Genomic DNA, 26,625 nt, shown 5'->3' on the forward strand with positions numbered 1-26,625 from the left:
CAATTAACTTCCTTAATACTCACAAGCACACTGTAAGAGAATACTCTTGTCTCCATTTCTCATCTCATCTGGAAGAGGAAACTGTGGCACGGGGAGATTAAGTAACTTACCTACAAACACACTAACCGATTTTCAATCCAGCTGCCTGACCCCAGAACTCCAGTGGTACCTTCAAACCTATGTGTAGAAAAAAGGATTTCTCAACTTTCTATATCCTTTATCCACTGCCCTTTTTCATAATAAATAATCCTCCTAGGCATTACGTTTTCAAGATAAAAATCACCACATAAGAGTCTCAAAGGTACACTCCCACCAGCCTCACTGATTTTGGTGTTAAACAAACAGCAGGATTTTTGATAATCTTTCAAATACAAAATAAAGAAAACATTTTTTCCTAAAGTACTATTGTTCTTCCACTCTCTCCTTCCACTCCTAACACTCACTGTTAACAGAATGATATGTCATGGTATGGAAAGACAAAACATGAATTCCTAAGTGAAAATAAAACGGTATATACAGAATGAAATGCATTTTCATCTGAAATATGGTCCCCGAAAGAAATGATGTTTTTGTTTGTTTTTTTTTAAATTCCTGTGCCTAGTGCCTGCGAGCCTGGGACTGGATAATCATCATCTGCAGAACTGGAAAGGTAGACCTATGGGAAGGCAGACCAAGCCATTCCAGGCATGGGACAGGGAAAGCACATGAAGCCTGGGCTTGCAGGGGCAGGGTGCCCAATTGGGAGCAATGACTACAAAAACTGACAGTAGGTGCTAGGGCTTCCAGGTTGGAAATAAGCATAAACAGCACTAGACTATGCGGTTGGAACATGGCACTCCAGAGGGCATAAACGTGGAGCCTGTACGTCTGAGCCTGGTGAAGCTTCTGGTCAAGCCTTGTTTAATCTTTACGAAATAAATAAGTATAGGTAAAACAAAAATAAGTAGCTAGGTAAAATACGTCTAAAACCAAACGAATAAGCAGTCAAGACTACTAAAACAAATTTTATCTTATTTTATTTTATTTTTGGCTAGAAAGACAACTTTATAGCCAAAGGTGGCCATGACATTAAAAGAATCTTCTGTGCTTTTCAGAGTTGCTCCAATGTGATCTCAAGAGTCCATGTTAACTCCTTCTCTGGAAACTTCCTTCTTTTAGTTGTTGTATTCTTGAAGAGCCTGGGCCATGAAGAGTTTGCCTAGGTTTTGGGCAGTAAACTCCTTAATGTTCTGGCAGTAAGTGTTAATCTGGCCTGTGCATTTGGGAAAGGGAGAAGAGAGCGTCATTATGTTCCACAAATTCTAAAATGAACAATCAACACTAGTCAAACAAGAAATCAGCATAATACAGAACCACCAGCATTTTGCTTTGTTTTAATCAAGAGTACGTGAGAATCAATTCTATTTTCCATAAGGGATAATAAAGAATATAAGTTCTTTTGAAAATAAATTATCTTCCTCTTGATTACCTGGAGAATGAAGAAAACCCACAAAACCTTTTAGAGAAGGTTATCAGTAGTAAATACATACTAGGTAGCTATCAAAATGTACCATGTAGATCTGACCAGAAACTGAGAAAATATTACAGGCTCCCCTTAGTCAAGCAGAAAGGATATATTAAAAAAAAAAAAGAACTGCAAACCAACCACCCACCTTAACCAGACTTGAACAAGTATAATACTTTTCAGTCTGCGCTTTGGAAATGTTAAGGGTTCTTCCAGAGTGCTTCTGGAGCTCCCTTCCCAGTCCAGAGCAGGAACAGAGAGTTCACTTGAAACAACTCATCACTCCTTAAGTCTTAAAACAGATAATCTAATCTGATGCAAAAGTTACACATTTCTTGAAAGTTTAGGAAATACAATTCTGTTTGAACTGGACTGTAAGTAGGCAATTAGGCCTCAGTTCCCAAATTTAATTCATACATGCACCAGAAAGTCTTAAGGAATTTGGATTTTCTCCCCACACTAAAAATACATCAACAAAATTGAGAAATTGTGGAAGATCGGCTTTTCCTTGAGAGGATTTTCTCTAATACATCTCTCGAGGACAACTGGCTGATTGAATAAAATAGTGTTTTCATAGCAATTATACAGAAGTAAAGTTGTAGCTTAAAAAAAAAAAAAAAAAAAAAAGAGTATAAATATTATATATTCAAATCCAAGCCCCAAGATAGGACACAAGGTCTCCATTACTTAAAGGTAACATTTAATGTTAAGTATCCCCCAAGAAAGTTGATTCAGAATTATACTCATGTTGCTGCAATATAAGACAAAGTAACAGAAAACTACTTTTGTTCAGGTCAGATAATTCAACTAAATTAGATTCAAACACCTATTGTAAAGCCGTGGGCTTGGTGCTAGGCTAGAAGATGAAAAGTTAAGGGGCTTGAGGTAAATGATCTTTTCCATTATGAGATTGTAAACATTTTTCTTGGTTTCCAAGAAAGATGACTCAAATAAAACCTTTCCATTTTAGCAAGTTTATAATATCACCTCAAAAATGTTTGGATATACACAGAATGAAGCACTGAAAAAAACCTTAAAAATAACACTGACTTATAAATTCTTCAATTTCAATTATAGGTGCTAGATTCAGACTCATCATTTGACCATTAAAAATATACTAGCTTTTACGGTGTATTTTTATGTTTGTAAATTTTCCATTGTCTTCTACCTCCTAAAAGAACACTGGCCATGTCTTGCTTGCACTGCTAACAATACCTGCAATGAGCAGTGAATCCATCCTGGCAGGGGGCTGGGGTGGTTTGAAGAGCTTGGACAGGTCCTCCTCAGGGAGTGGGGGCTCTCCTCGACTCTGGCGCTGCATGTTCTCCTGCTGGCGTCGCTGCTGATACTAAAATTGAGAGAGAAAAGGATTTATTGTTTTCTACCTGAGCAGGAAAAAGGACCTCCTGTGTAATGCAACAGCAAAACCCCACTGCTGTGCATTCAAATCTCAGTTTTATAAATGGTATTCTTGGTAACTCTTACTTCTAAGTAGTTAAACATGGCAACAGTATAAGAATATTCCTCTGTTGTAAACTCAAGTATCACTCTGAACTCTAAGAATCTTCAATAATTCGCAAAAACAAAACTAATTAAGTAAATAACACAGAGCTTAAAAGGTCAAGAAGCTTGTGATCAGTAAAAGGGAGTGACTACACCAGTTAGTACAATGGGGTAAATGACAACATATTGTATGCACAATTCATTCTAACTTAAACAACTAAGTGATAAACTAACACACCGGGGGACTCCTTCAGTTTTATCCCTACTAACCTAAAATAACAATAATACTGATGATGATACTAGTTGCACTCACTATTATTATCACTCTTAACAACAAATAATCATCTGCTCTGTGCCTTAGCTCTATCACTGATAATGAACTGTAGCTCAGATGATACTTCAAATATTTCAAAGTCTGGATTCCTATGATTTCCTGAAGAGAAGTGGGGAGGTGGGGGACATAGATAGATAGACATAGATGCAAATATAGATATAAAGTATAAACTTACAGATCAATTTCATTCAAGACCCAATAGTTATAGACTGTTTGCAACAGCAGAGGAAATAATACACAAACAGCCTTTAAAAAGTCAGGTAAAGAAAAACCAAGGTGGGCTAGCAAACATTTAAAGTCCTTGGATTCCTACAAAAATCAAGGAAATTCTCCATAAATGACTACAGATTCCTGTAGTCATTTATGGAGTATGAGAGCAGGAATGAGATAAATCTAAAGGGGTTATGAATGGTGCTGGTATGAAAAAAGGTCAAATGCAAAATTTTACAACATATTAGAATTCAAAAAAAATACCTGAAAGATTGGTTTCCAGAATCAACTGTTTCCTAGCAGACAGATAATCAATTTGAAACCCCAGGAGAGTTCTTTACCTACATGATGCACCGGCAGGGAAATGGAATCAAGCTGGGGTGATTTTTTGATTTGTTTTTGTTTTTTCTTTTCCCCAGTTTTTCAGAGATTTGGAACCACCTTCCCCTCAGTTAAAAAACATACTATATTTGTAAGTTTTTTTTCAATTCTAATTGTGGTAGAAACAAAGTATTTCAAATTCTCTAAACACATGAATTCTGATATTAAAAAAATTTTTTTTAATGCAATATTCTTTGAACCACTTAGTTGTGCTTAGAATTCCATAGTTAACAACATCCAGTCTAAAGTACACTTTAGCAAACAGAGTTGTCATATACAAGCACTACCTTCACAGATAAATATTCTGGAATCAACTTATCCATGAATCAAATGCTAAGAACATTTTAGAGCAATATAGTCCAAAAACAATATTCCAGGAACTGTGAAAATCATATGGCCTTAGGCAATACTAATAAAGAAAAGGTTAAATGGTCATAGCATTATATATATATATATATGTGTGTGTGTGTATATATATATATATATGTATATATATATATATACAGACATATATACATATACATATATATATATATATATGCGTGTAGGAGAATATTCAGGTAATTCTAGGGTTTTTATCTGTATTATAATATCTAGTTCACAGCAGTTGGTCTATTATTTCCTATCAAAATTGCTTGCTCTTAATCACAATTGCTCATTTTTTTAAATGAATTGAAGATTGCTAACTATGCTGCAATGAGCCACTACCAAACCAATTACAGTTAGTGAAGAAATGAGCTGTGACACTCTGGAATCTCTCTGCTTCTGCTTTTCTCAATAAATGTATCTCTTATTTGCATAACCTTGGTATTACAATCTGAGCTTAATATACCAGCCCTCTTTAAGATGGGTATTTTTAAGTACAACTTGTAAATTAATATATTAGGAACTTATTATATAAAGAATAATCTTTCTAAATATGACATAAAATTATGGTCAATGCTTTACCAAAGATAATTTAGATTGTTTTTGAGGATGACTCCTGAGGCATCATATTAGAAATTAATTCTATCATGTTTGTTGAATTTTTCCATAATACCAACCTGATGTTTCTGCTGCTGCTGTTTACTAGTGTTCCTCATGTATGTGTTATATTTAACTATATCCTGGCTCATTTCATCCACTCTGTCCATGAGCAACTGCAGATTCTTTCCCAAGTGATTGCTGCAATGTAAAGTAAATATGGTGACATGTCAAACATTAAAGTTATGGCTTTGCCACTGCACTAAATAAACAGTTCTGAGATAAAACAAAACAAAACAAAACAAAAAACTCATCTACCTTTTGATACAAGAAGAGAGCACATATACCCATAAAAGCAAGGGTAGAGGAAAGAATCCAAGTCAGCCTGTTGTTAAACTTCCCAAATCAAACCCACAACTGTACCACAGGGGATCTGAAATAGCTCAGTTTCTTATTGTGAGAGCAGACACGTTAGAGCAGGAGCTGTTAAACAGACCAAGTGATATATCTATAATGCACATTTTCTTAACAACCAAGTTTAACTCAAGCTCAGTTCTCCTGAACCCATCCATTTGCCTTAACATCAATCCCCTCAACCCTCACGACATACATGCACGCATGCACGCGCACACACACACACACACACACACAATTTTGGCTTAAGAGCATTTAAATCAGTACTCATGAGAAAGGAAGAGCCATGCAAACAGACTAAGACGTCTGTCCAATTATTTCTCTCCTATTTAGCAGCTTCTAAGGGAGCAACAATAGCATTTATGCTGCAAAACTTGCAGAAGAGGGTTCCTTTTCCTCTTGACCTTCCTAGAATCTGCAGTACATCTCTCATACTTGTTTTTCTCTCCAGAGATTTCTATTGCAGCTCACTTACCAAAATCTTTTTATGAAGTGATGCTGATGTTTGGTACTCCCATATCCATGATTCTTGCCTACATCTATCTTCTAGTAAAGCCTGAACAACTACTGTAACTCTACAAGCCCTAAAGATAACTAGCTGGCAAATAGTAGTTACTCATTCCTTTATTTCAAACAGATATTTACTAAACACCTATGACATGCCAGCTTCAGTGTTAGGAATCAAGGAGATGGTAGAGAATGAAATATACATGATCTCTACCTTTATTGAGCTTACAGTTGATTGGGATATAGGAGGTGGAAAGACACCTATTTCAGAAAGCATGGCACATCGTACAATGAAATACTATTCAGCCATAAAAAGCAACAAAGTATTAATACATGCTACAACATGGCTGAACCTTGAATACATTTTGCTAAGTGAAAGAAGCCAGACACAGAAGGCCATCTTTTGAGTCCATTTATATGAAATATCCAGAATAGACAAATCCACAGAAATGGAAAGCAGATTAGTGGCTTCTAGGGATTGGGTGAAAGGAGAGTGACTGCTTAATAGGTATGGAATTTCATTATGGGATGATGAAACTGTTCTAGAATTAGATAATTGTGATGGTTGTACAACATTGTGAATATATTAAAAACCACTGAATTGTACACTTTAAAATGGTTAAAATGGTGAAGTTTATGTTGTAACATACTTTCCAAATAACTTCAGGATTAAAATTTAACAATACTGTGCCTCCCATTCATTTTTTCCATACACATTATTGAGTAATACTTACTTTGTCAGTCACTCTGTTATATATTAAGAATTAACCCACGTAATGATTATTGCACTCAACATATTCTAGTGAAAGGAATGCAAAGAGATAAATATGATACAATGGTGGTAACTGTTAAAATAGATGTTTAATAGAAGCACAGAGGATATTTTGGTAGTATCAGATGAGACCTTCCCAGATTATATGATGGAAGAATTTTGCGTTTTGAAGAGTTGGAGGTAGCCAGACAAGGAAGGTACAGAGGACTACTCAGACACAGGGTATAAGCAGCAAGTTCAGAGATGCTGGCATGAAAAGTGTGATGCATTTAAAGAACTACAAATAATTCAGTACCCGAAGAGCCCAGGAGAAGGGCAAGGTTGGGGAAGAGAGAGCTATGAAACTTAAGAGGCAGACAATGGTCACAGCACAAAAACTCTTGGATGCTAGGATTATGAGTTTGGATTCTATTCTAAGGACAATGGGGAACTAGCCAAGGATTTGAAGCAAAGGAGTAATATGATCATCAATTAGCATTTAGTAAGATCACTAGAATGAAAGACAAAAAGGTTAAAAGCAGGAAGCCAAGGACTGCAAAATTAATCAAAAGAGAAGTAATGAGAGTCCGGCCTAGGGTAGCAAAAGCCAAGATGAAATGATCCCAGGAATGTATGTGGGGAAGACAGGCTGTGATGATGAGCAAGAGATGAAAACTCACTGTGGAGAATGAGGGGAAAAAAAAAACAGGAGTATTGTTACTCAGAAGAAGTTAACCTAAATGAGTTGTAGTTTCAGATTCCAAAGAAATAGTTTCAGAAAGAAGGGGTTATTATCAACAGTACTAAATGCTGAAGAATCTATGGCATCCATTGACATAAAGAAGTCCTCTGTGACTCAAAAATGTAGAGGATCAGTAGGAAATAAGGAAATAGACAGTGACATGCAGAAAATTCTACCAAGAAGTATGACTATAAAATGCAGGAGAAAATGCAGCAGGTGAAAAGAGATGCATAACAGCATGTGGCCAAAGAGTTGTATTTATAACTTTTCTTAGAATGTTCACAGCAGCTTTATTTATTCTAGGTCCAAACTGGAAACTAACCAATGTCCACCCACAATAGAAGGGTATATCAACACTACACAGCAGCAAGAAGGGATAAGCTATGGTTAGATGCAACAATATGAATGGACTTTAAAAGTATAAGATTAAGCAAAATAAATCAGACACAAAGGAATACATACTCTCTGATTCCATTTAATATTGTTCAGAAAAGAAGAAATGTGTCTGTGTTGTTAGAAGTCAGGATAGTAATTACCCTGGGGAGACGAGAGGCCATGTCTGATTAATTCCTGGACTGGCTGCTGGTTACAGATGGGCTCAGTTTGTGCTTTTTTAGTATGTATATTGGACTTCAATAAATAGCTAAAACAAGAAAAACATGTAAACCAACCAAAAAAAAAGTTGATGCTACACCAATGTTCGTAGCAGCATTATTCACAATTATCAAAAGATGGAAGAAACCCAAGTGTTCATCAACCGAGGAATGGGTAACAAAAGGTGGTATATGCATACGATGGAATATTATTCAGCATTAAAAAGGAGTGATGTTCTGGTTCATGCGATGACATGCATGAACCTTGAAAACATCATGTTGAGTAAAATAAGCCAGACACAGAAGTAGAAATAGTGTTTGATCTCACTGATATGAAACCATTAGAATATGCAAACTCATAGAGTTAAAATAAAGGTTACCAAGGGTGGAGTTGGGGACAGGGAATGCGGAGATAATGCTTAATTTGCACAGAATTTCTGTTTGGGTTGACTGTAAAGTTTTGGAAATGGAGGGTGGTGACAGTAGCACAACACTGTGAGTGTAACTGACAATACTGAATTATGCGTGATTTTGGTTAAAAGGGGAAACATTAGGTTGTATGTATGTTACTAGAATAAAAATTAAAAGATAAAACATGGGACTGTACAACAAAGTGAACCCTATTGTAAATGACGGACTATAGTTAATATTACAATTATAAAAATGTTCTTTCATGAATTATAGCGAAGATATCACCCTAATGCAAGTTGTTAACGAGGTGGTGTATCGAGGAAAAAAAATACACCCTAATGTAAACTATGGCCTACAACTAATAGTACAATTATAATATTCTTTCATCAATTGTAACAAAGATACCACACGAATACAAAGGATTAAGATGGCGGGGTACAGTTTATGGGAACACTGTATTTTTATACATGATTTTTCTGCAATCTTACAACTTCTCTAACTAAAAAGAGTAAAATTAAAAAAAAAAAAAAAGAGGGAGACTTAAATTTAAATGCCCTTATAATTAGAAGACACATGCTGAAGTATTTAGGGATTAAGTGTCATGTCGGCATGTTAATTTCAAATGGTTCAGGAAAAAAAAGTGCATGTTTACGTATGTAGAGAGAGAACAGGCACAAATGTGGCAAAATATCCTATTGGTGAATCTGGGTAAAAAGGAAGAGAGTCAGAGCCTGAGAAGGTAGGAGAAGCGGGAGTGGGACTGGTCTCCGGGGAGACACCCATCCTTTATTTTCACCAGTGAAAGAAATGAAGCCTAAAGATCTGCATACATACAAGAAATGTCTAAATGAACTACATGATTAGTTGTTAAATAAGTCATTTATGTGGGCAACAGGAATTCAGAGAGAAGAAAAAACACTACCAATCCTGTGATTGGGAGGTTGGTAGGGGAAGCAGTGACACTGGAGAAAAGTAAAAGGGAGGAGTCCTGCTGTATGCAGAGAAAGATCTATTATTTGTACCCAGATCTTGTACATTGGACGCTGACTACACTGACTTGAACAATGAGAAAGGCAATACTGTACACCCCATCACCACCACCAAAACTCTCTTTTCATGTAAAGTACTAATATTAATGTGCTTTAGTACATGTAATTATAATGAAAAAACACTGCCACAAGCACAGATGTGTGGACTTAAAACATTCCACCAAGTTTGTATTAAGATAAAACTCTTCAGAAACACATCCAATCAGAAATACTCAAAAACCTGTATAATACAGCCCTCAAAGGGCACAAAAAAATAACAATAGATAATAATTGCACAAATAACATACAGGAGAAATTAGATCCAATACCAAGAGCAAATTTATGGGAATCTTTTCAGCACCAGTTCAACTAGAATACTGAAACAGGGAGTTACTGTTAGTAGTTTCAATAATACTGCTTTTTCTTTTATTGCTAAGGAAACAAAGAGCTAAGAACAGATAACACAAACAGATGTGAAAAGAGAGAGTGATAAATCTGCTCTGGCTACAGTATCAATTTGTCCTTATTATCTTTAAAGTAGGATGCTCACCCTTAGTTTACTTTTTGAAAGAGGAAATAACAGAATTGTTTTTTATGTGTGAACAGTTGAAGGCTTATGTAACACATTTTTAGAAATTAATAAAGGCTGTTATGGAATAACCATTACTAGAACGTCCATCAAATAAAATTAAAATTAAAAATTAGGATTTATTTTTTAAATTAAAGGGAATGTAGCATGTTTTATTCACAGTGTAGAACACATTTATCAGGTAAATTAAAGAACTGGTATCCACATATGGGTTGTGAAAGGCAAGACCAATTAAAATGTTTAAAGAGCTGCTTAAGAATGATTTCTGGTGAGTTTTCTTATAAAAATTTTATGGCAACTGGCCTGATTACCATCATCACACTACAAGTGTTAGAAATTAAAAACTGAGATGTATAAAAGTTAAATTTCAGTTTTTTAAAATAGCACTATCAATTTTGTTAAATGTATTAGTTCATTAATGTAAGTATAGCAGTAAAAGCTTCATTTTTTTCTCCCAAAAGGAATCCCAATTTAGTCTTTAAATAACTTTACATAGAAAACAAGGGATCTCTCTTCCTATTTAACATAAAATAAAATGCAAAAGATAAAAACTATAATAAAATATTTGTCCAAATCTTAGTTGCTATGCCAAACTGGAAACATTTTCTTGGCTATTACAAATTCTTCCTTGGACAGACATTACAGACCAGTTCACTGATAATGTATGAGCACAGAAGGGCTGTATTTGTTTTGTAAGCTCAGAAAAGGAAGCTTAGGAACAAGTGAAGACATGGATTATATAATCAGAAGCTTTCAAGTAGTCAATTTACTGCAAGAAAATTACTATACAACTATATACTTAATACTTCAAATTGTAACCTTGCATGATGAAAAAGGTTCTTAGTTCAATACTTTAAAAACAGACAAAATAAAGGACTGCTATGAATAAATTCGCAATCCAACAGTACCAGTCATTGGTGCTAAACTAGCCTTGCAACCTGGCTATATCACTTAGTATTCTATTTACCATTCACTCGCCATCTCCCTCCCATGTAAATGCTTTCTACGAGTGGTCTTCATGATGGATCCAAACAATGGAAGGTGGCATTTCAACCACAACAACCACAGTCCAACTCATCCCAGAACATGGAGAACACTGGGCTCTCTGGTCCTTCTGATTTATCTTACTTCCCTAATACTGAGGAAGAAGTAGGTCTATACATATGTTCCTTTGTTCAAGCTTCTAGCTGAGATAACCAGAAATCTAGTGAATAATTGAGCTTCTGCTCCAAATTGGTTGCTTAAGAAAATACACCTTGTTTCTTTCAGTTATTCTACAACCATAGAGATTGCCTACTCTACCCATTTAATTTCATTCTATAGGTCTGTTGCTAGCCTCCTATCACCACAAAAAATAACTAGCATCAAGTGTAAAGGGCATTTAAGAGTTGCTATATACATGACTCCATTAATATTTTTGTTCAAAATAACAGGTGGGAACAAAATAAGCATTAACTCCGTGAAGGGTAAATCTTTGGAGCACCTCAGTCAGTGATTTTTTACACCAGCATAGTAAACAGTATCTTGGCAACTAAATAGCTAAAAGCAGTCACATTAGAGGAAATCATGTCAATATTGTCCAAGATAGCAAGAGCCAGTGTCAGATTCAGAAAATTCTAATTTTAGCTGAAAACTCAAACAACTGGAAGCTTACTAGTCACAAAGAGTTCATATGAACAAGGGACAAATACAATCAGCAAAAGAAAAAAAGGATTTCCCTGTTTTTTCTCCTGGACAGTATTAAATATCCAGACATAGTTCCATAAGCCTTTGATGGCAGTGCACAAATAAATAAAGCTGAGCCAAATAAAAAAAATCATCCCCCAGGGGCATTTATAGTATCAAAGGACAAATGATACAGCAAAGGTAGGCAGTACAGGGTTCTTAGAATAGCAGTGATTAATATTCAAACACTGTGTTTCACTTTATCAGTTTGGCATTTTTCCTAGGATCTTAGCAGGGCCCGACAAGTAATACATGTTTATTACAAACATCTTAGTTACCTCGAAATGTTCTCCAGTAATTTTTGGGTGTTTGTTTCACAGCTAAAGTCTATGTAAAAGAATCTTTTGCAGAAAGTAATAGTGTTCAACAAAGACTTTTCATTAGACAGGTCCACTTACCTGCTAGCAAGACTGAGCAATTCATGTTTATCTGCTACAGCTGACTTCTTCTCAAGCTCCCACATTAGGACGTTGATCAGATGTGAATTTTTAATTACAATCGGCACTTCTTCAAACATGTGCTCAAAGGTGATATTTGCCTTTTTCAATCTGTGAAGCATGTTAAAAATACTTTAGTCTGGTGGTCAAAAGTCAGTGTTAAATTAACTATTTCGTGCATTTTACCTAACTTCAGGACCTCTCCAGGATCTTTATGTTTGTTTCATTAGCATCCTTTATTTAAAGGGAGAAAGAACCTAGAATTTTACAGAATCAAGCATTAGTCGAGTGATTTGAATAACTTGGAAAATCCTCTGCGTTTTGAGCTATGAGTCCAGAAAATAAGATTCTTGGCAAAAGGAAGTATTCATTCTTTGCAATCAGGTATCTTTAAAATTTCAATGATACTAAATGATAAATGCCATAGGAAGTTATGCTATACAATCTACATCTAAAACATTCTGTAAAAGTGCATAGCTAGAAAAGAGAAATACTCTAGCTTTTGGACACTTCATTTAAAGCCTACTGAACTAAAGAGATTAATAACAGACATTCCACATATAATGGTGCCTAACACAGCAATAAAGCAGCTTGTTATAGTTTAATTGTTACTACCGCACCTACAAACAGTTCATGAGTTAGTTTTTCTTCAAAAATTCTTTGCACCTTAATTTCTTTAGAAGCCAAATGTAAACAAAAGCAAAGAGTTGTCCAACATGAGGTCAAAGCCACTAACTTTGATTTAATAAAAAATAAAAATTACTATAATTAACAGAAAAAGGAAGAGTTCGGAACATTAATAATTTTAAAATGTATATATTCCAACACCATTAAGTAGGATCACAAAACAGCTCTAGCCATTAATTCTCTACATACTTGTCACCCACAAAATTTCTAGTAAGCCACACCCTTTATTGAATCCTTAAAATGTTTATATCTTTCCCATTCCTCACGTAACAGTGGCTCAGAAAATAAGACATATAGCTCACAACCATTCTGGCACACAGCTTACTCTGATCATTCTTTTCCATCTCCCTTTATTCAACCATTTATTTCTTTAAATCCAGTAGCTAATTAATTCATACCCTAAACTGAATTCGCCCTTGGAAAGAACAGATGAGATATTCCATAAAAGAATAGTTTAAGTATGGAAAGGGAGAAATCAAGTGGCACTCGGCCATGAAGAAAACTTCTACAGTCCACATGGAAAAGCATTATCAGCCACCACCAAGGATTCAATAAATGTGGCAAACTAAAATCTTAAAAGAAAAATACCCAATCCTTTATCACATGACTCCTAAGTCCCCAAAACACTTACGCTTCAGGAGAAAAATCCTTCTCTTTACAAACTTCCATCAGTTTAGGAGTCAACCTGTATGCCTTCAGTGAAAGAGACCCTTGGGCAGTTTTTATGGGATCTCAAGGAAAAAAAGAAAGAAATTACTAAGAATTTTATCACTAATAGTGCTCAAAAGACACCACCAGTGCTTCATTCTAGGCACTTTCTGTTACTTATCATACTCTCTTTGCAAAATAAAGACCAAAATAAGAACTAACCAGAAAATAATTTGAAACAGACTAAACCACTATAGCAAGCAGTAAGTGAAAATTTAGGATCCTACCTATCCTACCTAGAATACAAAGAATCAACTTCTTCTCTAAAATAAAACTTAGAAGTCTTCAAAATACAGTTAAGCTATCTTCAAATCCATTCCTCACTAGAACCAGCAATTTTGTTGAAAACTGAATAAATCAGATGTTTTATGCATCGTTAAATACATCATGTATAACTAGGAGGAAAATACTGATAATGTTAAATAGGAAAATTCACTGCGTGCACTTGCATAATTTTTCAGCCAACTAATTTCAAATAAATAGTTCTGCAAACAAAATGTATCCATTTTAATAATCACTGTTCAAATTTCTTAGCTAAAATAAAACCACTAAAGTCAAAGTGGTATCAAAAAAGTGTCTTTTTAGTTTTAGTAAAACTAATTTTGTCAAAACTAACTGCTCAGACACTCCATGAGTAAGGGAGCTTAACACTTGCTGCATGATAACGGCTCTGGCATGCCAATATTTGCCTAAAACCTGTGTTAACATTCATGTTGTCTGAAACTTAACACAGTGAAATTTTTAGCAATAGGTGATAAAATGAAAACCAAAATAGAATGAAACAAGTGGAAAATTCATCAAGGTCTGGTGATGCAATGTTTCCAGCCAATATAAGTACACTTTAACAACTTGTTCTTTACTGTAATCCAATTGTTAACATGCTGAAACAATTTTGGGGCAGCTCATAAGATTGATCGTATTCATTAGTATTTTTTCTGACAGATACTCAGGACGTTACATTTACTTCTCAGCTGGAAACTATATGCAAGTCTGCCAGATATGGCAAACTGTGAGTGTTTGGGGAGGGGGGAAGGCTATAAAGCTGTTAAATTGCCTACAGTTCTGATACAGCACAGAACATCTGGTCTGGAGAGCTTGAGGAAACACCATTAAATAGACCGAAAAGAAAAAAACCTTTGTGCTAAGAAACAGTCCAGGTTTTGTACGCTGCTGTCAAAGGTACAAAAAAAAAAAAAAAAAAAAAATACTTGGCAAGCTGTGTTATGATTGGTCAGTCACGTACAGAGCCAGACACTCTAGCAATCGGGGTTTGTTAGACATCTGGTCTAGTTCCACCAGCCCCTTCAATGAGGGAGGGGAAATGGAGGAATAAAAATGAAGCAGCTACTCCAGCATTCCAAAATGTACACATCAGGGCTCTGATAGCAAGAAAAATAAACAGAAAGAAGGAAACCCTGTCTAGACTTAGCTGCTGCTGAGGCTGCTGCAGAAACAGGGTTGGTATTTACTTGAGAAGTCCTGCCAGGCTGCTCTTAAGAGGCAAAAAGACAGAAAGCAAAAATAGTAGTAATAACGTTAAGGGAAGATAGGAATAATAAAGGAACCGCCTACTAACCGTAAATGAGAACAACAGATTCTTCAATGGCGTGTTGATAACTGAACTGAGAATCCAGGAGCGCCCGGGTGACGAAGGAGCCATAGTATGTGGACTGGTACCAGCCCACATGGAGATGATCAATGTTAACATGGCGAAGACTCCGCATCATTTCCATCTGATATTGAACTAGATGATGAGGGGGAGAAAAACTATGTAACGATGCCACTAATATTAAAAACATAACTACTTATTAGGGTTCCCAGATCTAAACAGTCATTCAGTTCACATACAAAGAAAACAAAATTAAGCCTTCAAATCACTCAGGGTTTCCTTTTATCTTTAATGAAAAACTATTTTACAGAAAAGGTTTTTGAAAATTTTAAGCCTTGTTCAAAGCAACAGATTATTAAATGTGGCTCCCACTCTCTTTTTGAACCCTAAAACAGTAAATGTTTAAGAAGTCAGTGTAATCACTGTACTGTTTGGTTATAAGAAATTTCATTTGGTGCAGTAAGTGAGAATAGTTATCAATCTCTTATTTAACACAGTCCTTAGAACTGAGAAGTTAAAACCATCAAGAAAAAAATGGAAAGCAATTCACTACCATAGTATTTAAATACGAACAGGATACAGGCTGTATCTGATTTAAAATATAAGAATTCATGTTTGCCTTCATCTGGTGCCCCCTACTGCATATGTTAAATTTAAAAAAGAATTTTTTTCTTGTCTGTGTGCTCCTTTATAACAAGTAACAGACACGGTGTTTTCATTAGAATAGTTATATTAAGTTATATTTTAATAACCATATATGGAAAGAAAAGGTTTAGTGGCTTACTTTTGCCAAATTAATGAATATAATGTATATTAACTTAGAGCCATATTACTAGAAAAATAGGCACAGACAACACAATAAGTTTTTTTTTTTCCAAAATAAGTAACGGCCCAATAATGCCTAGCAAATCTATAATACAGGAAAGATTTTATAGTTAACATAACACCCAATCTATTTCTATTATAATGAATGCATGACAATATTGAATAAACATACCTGCTTAACTCATAATCTAGCCATTTATTTTCAAAACTCTTAATCAGGTTTCAGCGAAAAGTAGAGGTACATGTCTATAATTTCCTTGGTTATAGTGCTATGCTTTTACAGGGCAAAAGGACTCCAAGTCATAAAGTATACAAGAACCTTCCTCAAATGGACACAGTCTTAGTTTCCAACAGTTGTTACTAGGCAAAGGAATTATAAATTTGTTTATACAAAGGAAGGTTATATTTCTTACGATAAAAGATGACAGCCAACTCACTAACTACTCAAGAATTATATATTTTTTTGTTTTTCTTTTCTTATTTAGAAAAGCTGAAGAAAAGGAAAGACCCAAATAAAGTTCTATTACTACCTGCAAGGACCCCTTAAGCCTATGGAAAAGTTGCAACAGAGTGAGAAGCTATGTTACTCTGTCAAGATGTACACTAGCCTACCTGACTCTTTTGAAAATGGGCTCATTCATTCATCACAAAAGGGGGAAAAGTTGATAAATATATAGTTTGGCTAGCATTATTTCTTTGTTATTTGTTTTCAAAGCAAGGAGTGAGAGTGGGGGTAGATGGTGATAGTAATACACCAGATCCATCTACATACCAAGTCTGTGTTTCCGTAGATTTACGATTAAGACATGGGGGGTGTGGGTGGGGGGACCCAAACAACCTAGGCCATATTCTAAACCACTATTAAAAACACCACAACCTTAGAAGAGGAAACAGCAGTATAAAATTAATACAATAATCCATCATAATATATCAATTTTCTCTATGCTTAATCTCTTATCTCTGGCATGTAAGAGAATCCTGCCAGTTAGTACGGTAGATTCATATCAACCACATAAATCTAGTAATTGGGTCAGAATAATTTCTAAGGTCTCTTTTTGCTTCAAAATCCAATGACTTAAAATCCAAGTAAAATCACTGATTTGGCTATTGAATTTTAATTAAATTTAACTTAAGAATGAAAAGTCCCAATATCACAAGTAGAAGAGAGGATGGAGTTTAAATTTGCTGTTTTAAAGAGACAGGGAAGAAGAGGTGGGGAGGCTGCTGGTATCAGTGGTGCTCAGAAACTCTGAGTCCGAGTTTGGGGCTTGGCGCCAGACAAAGCCTCAACACTGCTACACCATGGACTGGCCAAGTCTGGGCTCCTGGCCATTGCTGAGCTGGTTCGACGAGGCCAAGTTCAGGATGTTCGTGCACTGGGGTGTGTTCTCGATGCCGGCCTGGGGCAGCGAGTGGTTCTGGTGGCACAAGAAGAGTGAGGGGTGGCCCGAGTACCAGCACTTCATGAGTGACAACTATCTACCCAGCTTCAGCTATGCCGACTTCTGGCCGCAGTTCACGGTGGACTTCTTCCAGTAGGAAGACTGGGCTGAACCCTGCCATGTCACAGGGACCAAGTATATAGTCCTGACCACAAAGCATCATGAAGGCTTCACAAACTGGCTGAGTCCCAAGTCTTGGAACTGGAATTCTCAGGACCTGGGGCCCCATCGTGATTTGGTCAATGAGCTGGGAACAGCTCTTCAGAAGAGGAGTATGTGCTATGGACTCTGTCACTCACACTTACAATGGTTCCATTTACTCTACCTGCTTGATAAGAAAAACGGCTTAAAAACACAGCATTTTGTCAGTGCAAAAACAATGCCAGCGCTATACAACCTAGTTAACAGGTACAAATCAGACCTGATTCGGTCTGATGGACAGTGGGACTGTCCTGATACTTATTGGAACTCTACCAATTTTCTTTCTCGGCTCTCTAATGACAGCCCTGTCAAGGAGGGAATGATAGTAAATGATCAATGGGGTCAGAACTGCTCCTATCACCATAGAGGATATTACAACTGTCAAGATAAATTCAAGCCAGAGAGCTCGCCACATCATAAGTTGGAGACGTGCGCCAAGATGTCCTGAGGCTACCGTTGGGACATGGTCATGTCTGACATCTCTAGTGAATCTGAAATCATTTCTGAACTGGTTCAGATGGTAAGTTTGGGAGGCAACTATCTTCTCAACATTGGACCAACTAAGAATGAAGTGATTGTTCCCATCTTCCAAGAAAGGCTCCTTGCTGTTGGGAAGTTGCTGAGCACCAATGGGGAGGCTCTCTATGCCTCCAAACCATGGAAGGTGCAGTCAGATAGGAATGCAACCATGTGGTATACCTCAAAGGGATGAGTTGTTTATGCCATTTTACTGTCCTGGCCAGATAACAGAGTCTTGGGCCTTCAATCTCCCATAATTATCTTGTCTACAAAGATAATGGATCCTGGGAGTTGAAGGATATCTGAAGTGGTCCAGAGATCCAGTTCAAGGCCTCTTCATTCATCTGCCCCAATTACCACTCTCTGCTCTTCCAGTTGAGTTTGCTTGGACTATCAAGATGACAAAAGTGTGGTGATCATTTGAGTTCAAGGGGAAAGGAAACACTGCCGCCTGCTATTTGCTACTTTGATTTTCCTCCTATGGCACCTTCACTGTAATAAACTTACTTCTCTTCCCCACCCAGAGAAAACACATTTTAATGAAAGGAACTGAATACACTGCACTTTTACCTCCAATGGAACAAGGATCTGAAATAGATTGCTGGCATACCTCTCTCTGGTCAGCAAGAGAAGGGACTGAACAGTTAAGCTCTGAGTTCATCCATCCCTAACTATGGAAGTTATCTACAATGGAAACTTGCCTCCACTGTTGATTTTTGTTAACCTATTTGCTTACTCAATGACTTTAGTCATACTATTGCCTGTGCGAAGAGGTAGACCAATTTTGCAATCTTAACCACTTGCTATTTATTTAGCATCAGTTGACTCCTCCCATCCCCACCCCCCAAAGGACAGACAGCCTAGAGGGAAGGAAAGGAGGCTTACTAGGCTATTAATAAGTCAATTCTTCAGAAATTTCCAAAGCAAACTAAGAGCTCTTAAATTCAGTCTGTTTACAGCAATGGTATTAAGAAAATGAATATGAGTCTGCCCTGTGCCTTTTTAGATATGATCTAATAAATAAATTTTTATGTTAAGTCAAAAAAAAAAAAAGGAGGAGGAGGAGAGATGAGAGATGGGGAGAAATTATCAAGCAATTAGCAGTATAGACATTATTTTATAGGAGAATTCAGTACTTCAGAAACACCCACAACTAGCATATCATTTAGCCATAATATAAGCAGAGGCTTGATTCTACCAACTTGCAATCACAGAAACAGGAAAAGACCTGGAACCTAGAGATCTAAGTGCCAGGTTTGAGATAACCCACCGACTTGCTGTCCAGTTATTATCCTTCTCTGGTGCTTGGTTTTCCCATGTCCAAAAGATCTGACAGCTCTTCTCAGTCAAAACGATATGACTCCACATTGTTCACTGCATATGCTTATTATAAATAACAGTTTTTCTATTAGCTAAAGCAGCACCTCCAGCATGGACTCATATTTAAAATTTTTAAAATGCATTTCTCTGAACAACATTCTGTAATCCTGCTAAGTCTCCCCTCAAATAGCCTGAATACAATAGATTTTATAATAGTATTTTCAGGATACATAGTAAGATTTGTAGCAAACTTCTAAATTCCTTCTCCATCCTGAGTCTTATTTACATAACAGTCCCCTGGATAAGGATAAGGAGGAAAATGAAGTGTGTTTCAGCTAGGGAGGAGAGTCAGGGACATAAGGACTGTGACAAGGTAGAGTTACTACTGCTCAGATATATTTACTTCTAGGGACTGAGGAGGCGGGAGATGAATGTCTGTAAGAAAGAGGGGGAAAGTTCCATTCTCCTCTTCTACATCTCAATCATGGCAGACAAGTTTTTGCAAGGCTTTGAACAAACTTATTCATACAGTTATGTGAGTTTTAAATGACCTAAATATCTTAAATGAATATAAAAATTTAAGGGTAAAAATTTATGACAGGTAAGTTGATAATGTTGCTTTTAAAAATCTACAATGCACTGGAATTTCACTATTACACAATTAAATATGTGTTGGGCTTGTTCTATGTGAAATTCTAGCAAATTCATTTTGGTTTAGACTCACTGGTCACCTCAATTTTAAAAATTAGATAATAAACACAATATATTCTTATGAAATGAATGTCTTCTGTGAGGTGTCACTCAGAGAAAGAAAAGATCTAAAAGGACTGCAAGTGATCTTAAAAAAGAAAATTTATGTTGTTCAACCAAAGGGCTCAGAATTGTGTAATGAGAATTTTAGGAAAAGAACCTTATAAGCATTCTTAGTTTAAAAAGCAAACACCAGACAGAATGAGGAGAAACAGAGTGCACAGCAAATGAGTTTCAAAGACAAATTGGGAGTTACTACTGAGCCAACTCAAATTACTAATACAAAAACTGCACTTACATGCAATTGAGGTAGTGCTGCAAGATTTGGAAAGATTGTAAAAATGAGCTGAAGTTTTATAAATGTCTTCAAACTTCTACAATTGTCTTAATTGGTTAAGCCACTCCCAAGCAAAGGAGAGCCTGGCTTACAACACTGAATAACTGTTCGAAGTTTGGCACCAGTATATTCATATTCACTTTTTCCAGATACTCTCTTTGCAAACAGTCAATTTTAAAGTGCCTAGAGCTAAAACAGTCTTAACTGAGGCAGGCTGCCCAATAAACTATTCCTTTCAAAAATCTACCAAATTTGTTGGGCTGTCTCTTGTTTTATCTTCAAATATGAAAACACTGTAAATAATATGTTGTCTTGCTTTTAAACGCTGTATCTGGAATTACAATGGCAAAAAATTAAGAGGATGTGACTAGAACTCTCCTGAAGGTCTCTGGGAAGGACAATGGATTAGAAGTTCTTCCATTCATTACAAGAGACAGCATTCTTTTCATTTTCAATTCCTCACCCTTTTTTTTAAAATCAGCTTTTAAAAATTTTATTAAGTAAATCCTTATGAAATACAATTTCTCACTGGAAAACAGGAATAAAAAATTGCCTACACTGGGCAAGACTGGGATTGGCTGAAAACAGAAAGTTAGAGCTACAAAATACTCTAATATTCAAGATCAATACGGCAGATTAAGGGGAAAGGGAGAGAGGAAGGGAGGGAGAGAGAGAGGAAAAAAGTGTTTTATAGATGTTTATTAGGGAACTTTTAAAGAACAAGTAATCTCCCATAAGGTTAACACCCCTTTCCAGCATGAAGAAGTTAAAATCTTCGTGAAGTAAAAAATCTTCAGCTATCCCTGAAGATTGGGAGAAAGATCAAATGAGAGGGAGGAGGTGTAACTGACAATTTTGGATTTAACAAATTACAGCCACTACTGACTCATTATATAGATATTTCTTTTTATTATCTAGTGTATTAGAATAGCCAGAAGGAAATATCTGAAACTGATGAACTGTAATCCAGTAGCCATGATCTTTGATAATGATTGTATAACTAGAAAGCAAAAAAAAAAAAAAAGTCAACTGCCTGTGTTTTTATGGCTCCACTTCTGGATGTTTTGTTTTGTTCTGTTCCACTGATCTATAGATTGATCTCTGACAATACTACACTGCCTTAGTTGACCTACCTCTATCATAAGTCTTAAAATTGGGTAGAGTGCAATACTAGAGTAATACCAGTGATAAGTAAGAGAGAGGGGATAAGGGGTATGGGGTGTTTGGGGTCTTTTTTTTTTTTTCCTTTTTTATTTCTTTTTCTGCAGTAATGCAAATGTTCTAAAAAGGATCATGGTGATAAATACAAATATGTGATGACAGTGTGAACCACTGACTGTATACTTTGGATGGACTGTATGGTGTGTGAATATATCTCAATAAAATTACATTTAAAAAAAAAAGCTCTCCTGAGGGACTGGGGGAAAATGTGGAAATATTAAACTTCCCCACCTCTGGAATTTCTGATATTCTCACAAGCATTAGGGACTCCCAATTTAATAAGTCAAGCACTTGTTCCTGAAGCCTGCCCTTATGAAACTTATTCCTGCAAAGGAGAAGCTAAGCTTACTTATAATTATGCCTAAAAATCACCCCCAGAGAACCTGTTTTGTTGCTCAGATGCGGCTTCTCTCAGCCAGTTCTGCAAATAAACTCATTATCCTCCCCTCTACGTAGGACATGACTCCTGGAGGTGTAAGTCTCCCTGGCAAGGTGGGATCGAGAGTGCCTTCTGGACCAAAAGGGGGAAAAGACATGAAACAAAATAAAGTTGCAGTGGCTAAGAGAATAATAGAGTTAACAGATCATTCTGGAGGTTTTTCTTATGCATTTTATAGATATTCCTTTTTAGTTTCTAGTGTATTAAAATAGCTAGAAGGAAATACCTAAAACTGTTGAACTGTAATCCAGTAGAATGAATTCTTGATGATGATTGTATAACTATACAGCTTTTACTGTGTGATGGTGTGATTGAGGAAACCCTGTGGCTGATACTCCCTTTATCCAGTGTATGGCCACTGAGTAATAGAGACAAAAAATAAATAAATAATGGGGGCGGGGGAAGGGGTATGAGATGTCCTGGGTGTTCTTTTTTATTTTTTTCTTTATTTTGGAATAATGAAAATGTTCTAAAATTGATTGTGGTGATAAATACACAACTATATGATGATACTGCGAGCCCCGATTGTATGCTCTGGATTATTTGGTGTGCGTATACATCTCAATAAAATTGCATTAAAAGAGGAATAAGTAATCTAATTTAAATTTTTTAAATTAAAAACAATTTAATAGACTGACTCTCTAGCTTAATGACTTAATGTTTTAACCAAATTATTTTAAAAATATACATAGCTATATCCTGGAGGGAAAGGGTAGAAATAGGCACAAGGAAGAAACTAACATTTATTGGCACTTATATGATAGACTTTCTGCTAAGTGGTTTACATAAGTTATCTGACTTTATTCCTCACAATAACTCTAATGAGCTAATCATGATTATTGAAAGGATTTCTGAAATCCTTTCAGAAAAGCTGTTTACCACAGCTAGTAAAGTGGCAGGACTAGATTTGACTTCAGACTCTGGCTCCAAAGCCCAGGCAGCCAACCATTTAAAGATTCAACACTTCTAAAAATTGATGAACTGCAGAGTAAATTATTTCTGAATCAATAAAGCACAGCACACAGATGGTATAGAAATATACAACACATTTTCTAGGTTTTCTGAAACCACAGTTTGTGTGCATGTGATTATTAAATTAATCAATAACCTAGCACTATCAATAAGATTTTAAATAAGACTAACTTCAAAGATTTTCAAATGTCAAAGTTGATAATTACCACAAATATGTAATCAAACTCCTAACTCTAAAACATTGCATTCTATGTTACTGTTTGAAACTTGAGCCAAGATTACTCTAACTAAATTACTGGCTCAGATCAAAGATGACCTGCACAAATACTGTACATCAAGTAAGGGAACAAACAGAGACCAGAACTAGTACACACTCCTGGCAGTAAAGAAACAAGCTAAACTCAATCAGGAGATACAAACAGCTTAAGAAGTAAGCAAACAAACAAAATTCTACAACTTCTTCAAAACAAACCAATGATTTCAACAAAGATGAACAGAGAAGTGGAATACATCAAAGTTTCCTCTGTTCTGGCATGAGTGCTATCTTAAGTAGGACTTTTAAGAAAATAATTACGGGCCTGTTTTACAGCAGTACCATGTAACAACCAGTGAGCACACACAGGCTAAGAACTATGACGACTCTGCCCCATTATTTAACAAGACAAAATTCTGTGCTTTTCTCTTCATATCAAACTTTCTGCCAAGCCACACATAAGTTTCAGGCAATGTTCAATGCTAGTAGCAGATGTAGATTTATGCAAACAAAATGTGCATTTGAAAAAAAGAATTAAATAAGAGTCTACTTTGGGTAGAGAGAATTATGAAGTCCACAGATTTCTTAAACCCTCTATATTCTCTTCACCCAGTCTATATCACATATTCATCCTTTATTTATTTATTTTTTGCTCCAGTTAATACATCTGTTATTAATGCCACCCTGTGAGTGCTTAAGAATTTTGGTAACAGTTCAAATTTTTTCAATAAAATATCCAATATACATTCTAGTCTACCTAGAAACTAATCTGTTCTATTCAAAAAGAAATAATAGAAGTACTGCCTTTCTTAATAATCTTACATAAATATTTTTAAAAACACTTCATCTGTCCTGGAGTGGTTTAACGGTTTCTGTATTGCTGATGAATTCTATCAAATGATTACTTTTGAATGCCAAGCTGGGGGACAGAGAACGGGGTTGGGTTGGGGGAGAGGGGGTATGCTGTATTTTGTCTTTTAAAATAAATAAAAAGCTCTGAAAACTTAATGGAAATCAGGTTTGAGAGATTGTAATATGCCTTTATAAGTCTCCTATGAATTAAACTGGATTCTTCACATAGCTTTTAACATGAACATCCTGTAACAAACTCATATTATCTTCTTAACAAAATCATGAAACACAGCCAAGAGAGTCTATTTCTTTGAGACTATAAGACTTTGAAATACATATACATTTATCTCCTTGGTCATGAAAATAATACACACATAAGTGGATGATAGGAAGCAGCTACTACGTTAATTTTATGTCATTTGAGATCTGTTTATGCAAACTAAGTGAATTCACCTGGTTAGGACCCAGGGATGGAAACCCTTCCCCACCATGAAGAGCTCTCATCTAAAGAATACCCACTGACCACTGCTGCCTCTTAATAAATAAAAGCATGGTACGTCAGAAGACCAAATAAGAATCTCTGGGTTAGAAAAAGAAATGCTATGTAATAGGCTCTCTTATGAGTACAGGTAACACTTATGTTATATTCATAGCTATATATCAGCATTATTAGATTAATGGCTAGAACAAAGTTAGGTGCTGAAAATACTGTGTAAGAATGGGGTGTTTCAAAAGCACCTGGTTGCTGTTAACGCACTAGAAGAGGTCACAATTAACAGGAAACTATATCTATATGTGTATATATGTATTGTGTGTGTGTGTGTGTATATATATTTCTATATAAATATATAATACCGACTGCCTGTTCCATAAAGGACATGAAAGTAACCTGCATTAAAATACATAAAATAATCAGTAAAATCAAGACCAGGGAATGTATAAATTAGAATAGAAAGTAGAAACTGAAAGTGGGGCAGAGACTCAAACCAAAACGAAGCAGGCCATAGATATTTTGATTATAATACATAAATTTGGCTCTGAGCATTCCAGTAATCAAAGCAAAAAAGGAAACATGGTCATTTACATTATTTCAAAAGGAGAAAAACATAAGATCTCAAAGTAGGTAGTATTTTTTCATACTGCTTAACCCTAAAACTAAATTTTCATGTGGGGCTTCAAAAGAAAATTACTATCTAATTTTTTTGAAAAGCAGAAGACATTTCTGTAATAGAATAATCACACTTGATTTGCTTTTCCTATAAATCTGGGTTTTTAATGTAAAACAAGGGAATGGCCTTATGAGTACTTTTCATAACAAGGAACAATAAAAACAAGTTCTACCAAAATTATTATTTTCATCCAATAAGAAACTACCTATCATACTGGCTATAAGGACATATGACTGTGTCCTAGGGAAGAGCTGAAAAATGTGAGTTTCTTAAAGGAATAAGGTCTTGATAATTTTCTTCAAATAATTATAAAGGCTGATATGTGCAATGAGTATGTGGGAAATGAAAAGAGAAATGGAAATAGACAATAACTCAATATTTTTAAAAATAATAATTTCAAATTCCAGCTATTCAAAAAACAGAATGGGATGTGCCAGTAGTGAGCACTAAGGGTTCATATGAGAACCAATTACCACTTTTTGAAGGTAATGTTTAAAATGTTCAACAAAAATATGATAAATGACCCACAGAATCACTTCACTTTATTCATTCTGAAACTATTTCCTGAGCACTGCCTATGCAAGAAACTGGATAAAGATAATATAGTAACATCAACTTCTAATAGGTATCCTCTTCAGTATGGCTGCCCAATGAACTGATGGTAGTTAATGCATTTATTTCTCTGGGCCTTAATTTCCTCACCTAGAAAATAGTGGCTTAAACTTCCAACCATATATGGATGATGGCAATTCAAAAACTTACTCCAGTCCAGATGGCTCTCTGCTTAATGAGCATTTTCAGGGGGGCATCCCATAGGTGATACACATGATAAAAGTACAAAATGAATTTATCAACACCACCGTCCAAGTCTACTTCTTCTATACATTTTATTCCTCAGTGAGAACATCACCTGAGTCATCAATTGTACCTCTCTCACTGATTTCATATAGTCATTTACCTCCTAAGTTGTTCTCAAATTTGTTTCGTCTAAGGCAAAAATCACCTAGAATGCTTTTAACTAATGTAAACAATGTAGAAAAATGCTTATGAGATGTTATGAGATAAAAGCAGAACATAATACTATAAACCTTATAGATGCAGATGTGTAAACAATTTGGGTTGCTCCCTTCTGCTAAGGAAAATGACTGGAAAGAAACAAAATAAAATGTTAATGGCAGTTCTCTGGGATTGAGATCATAGGTGATTTTTGCTTTCTTACACAAATCTGT

At 35.6% G+C, this 26,625-nt stretch overlaps 1 protein-coding gene and 1 pseudogene across 2 annotated transcripts in view; one reads left to right on the forward strand and one right to left on the reverse strand.

Moving 5' to 3' along the window:
* Positions 1 to 999: 999 nt before the first annotated feature.
* Positions 1,000 to 26,625, reverse strand: part of EIF3H (eukaryotic translation initiation factor 3 subunit H) — a 115,150-nt gene continuing 89,524 nt past the window's right edge. For both annotated transcript variants that reach the window (XM_037802764.1, XM_037802766.1), the window contains exons 3-8: positions 15,064 to 15,231; positions 13,411 to 13,510; positions 12,054 to 12,203; positions 4,976 to 5,096; positions 2,720 to 2,852; positions 1,000 to 1,252 (exon numbers count right to left, since the gene is read on the reverse strand). In XM_037802764.1, coding sequence (XP_037658692.1) covers positions 1,155 to 1,252; positions 2,720 to 2,852; positions 4,976 to 5,096; positions 12,054 to 12,203; positions 13,411 to 13,510; positions 15,064 to 15,231 — 770 coding nt within the window. In that variant the 3' untranslated portion in view covers positions 1,000 to 1,154. The remainder of the gene's footprint in view (positions 1,253 to 2,719; positions 2,853 to 4,975; positions 5,097 to 12,053; positions 12,204 to 13,410; positions 13,511 to 15,063; positions 15,232 to 26,625) is intronic.
* Positions 15,239 to 18,499, forward strand: LOC119509517 (annotated as a pseudogene).

The sequence above is a fragment of the Choloepus didactylus genome, chromosome 14 (genome assembly GCF_015220235.1).
Source record: "Choloepus didactylus isolate mChoDid1 chromosome 14, mChoDid1.pri, whole genome shotgun sequence".
In the NCBI taxonomy this organism is placed as follows: domain Eukaryota; kingdom Metazoa; phylum Chordata; class Mammalia; order Pilosa; family Megalonychidae; genus Choloepus; species Choloepus didactylus.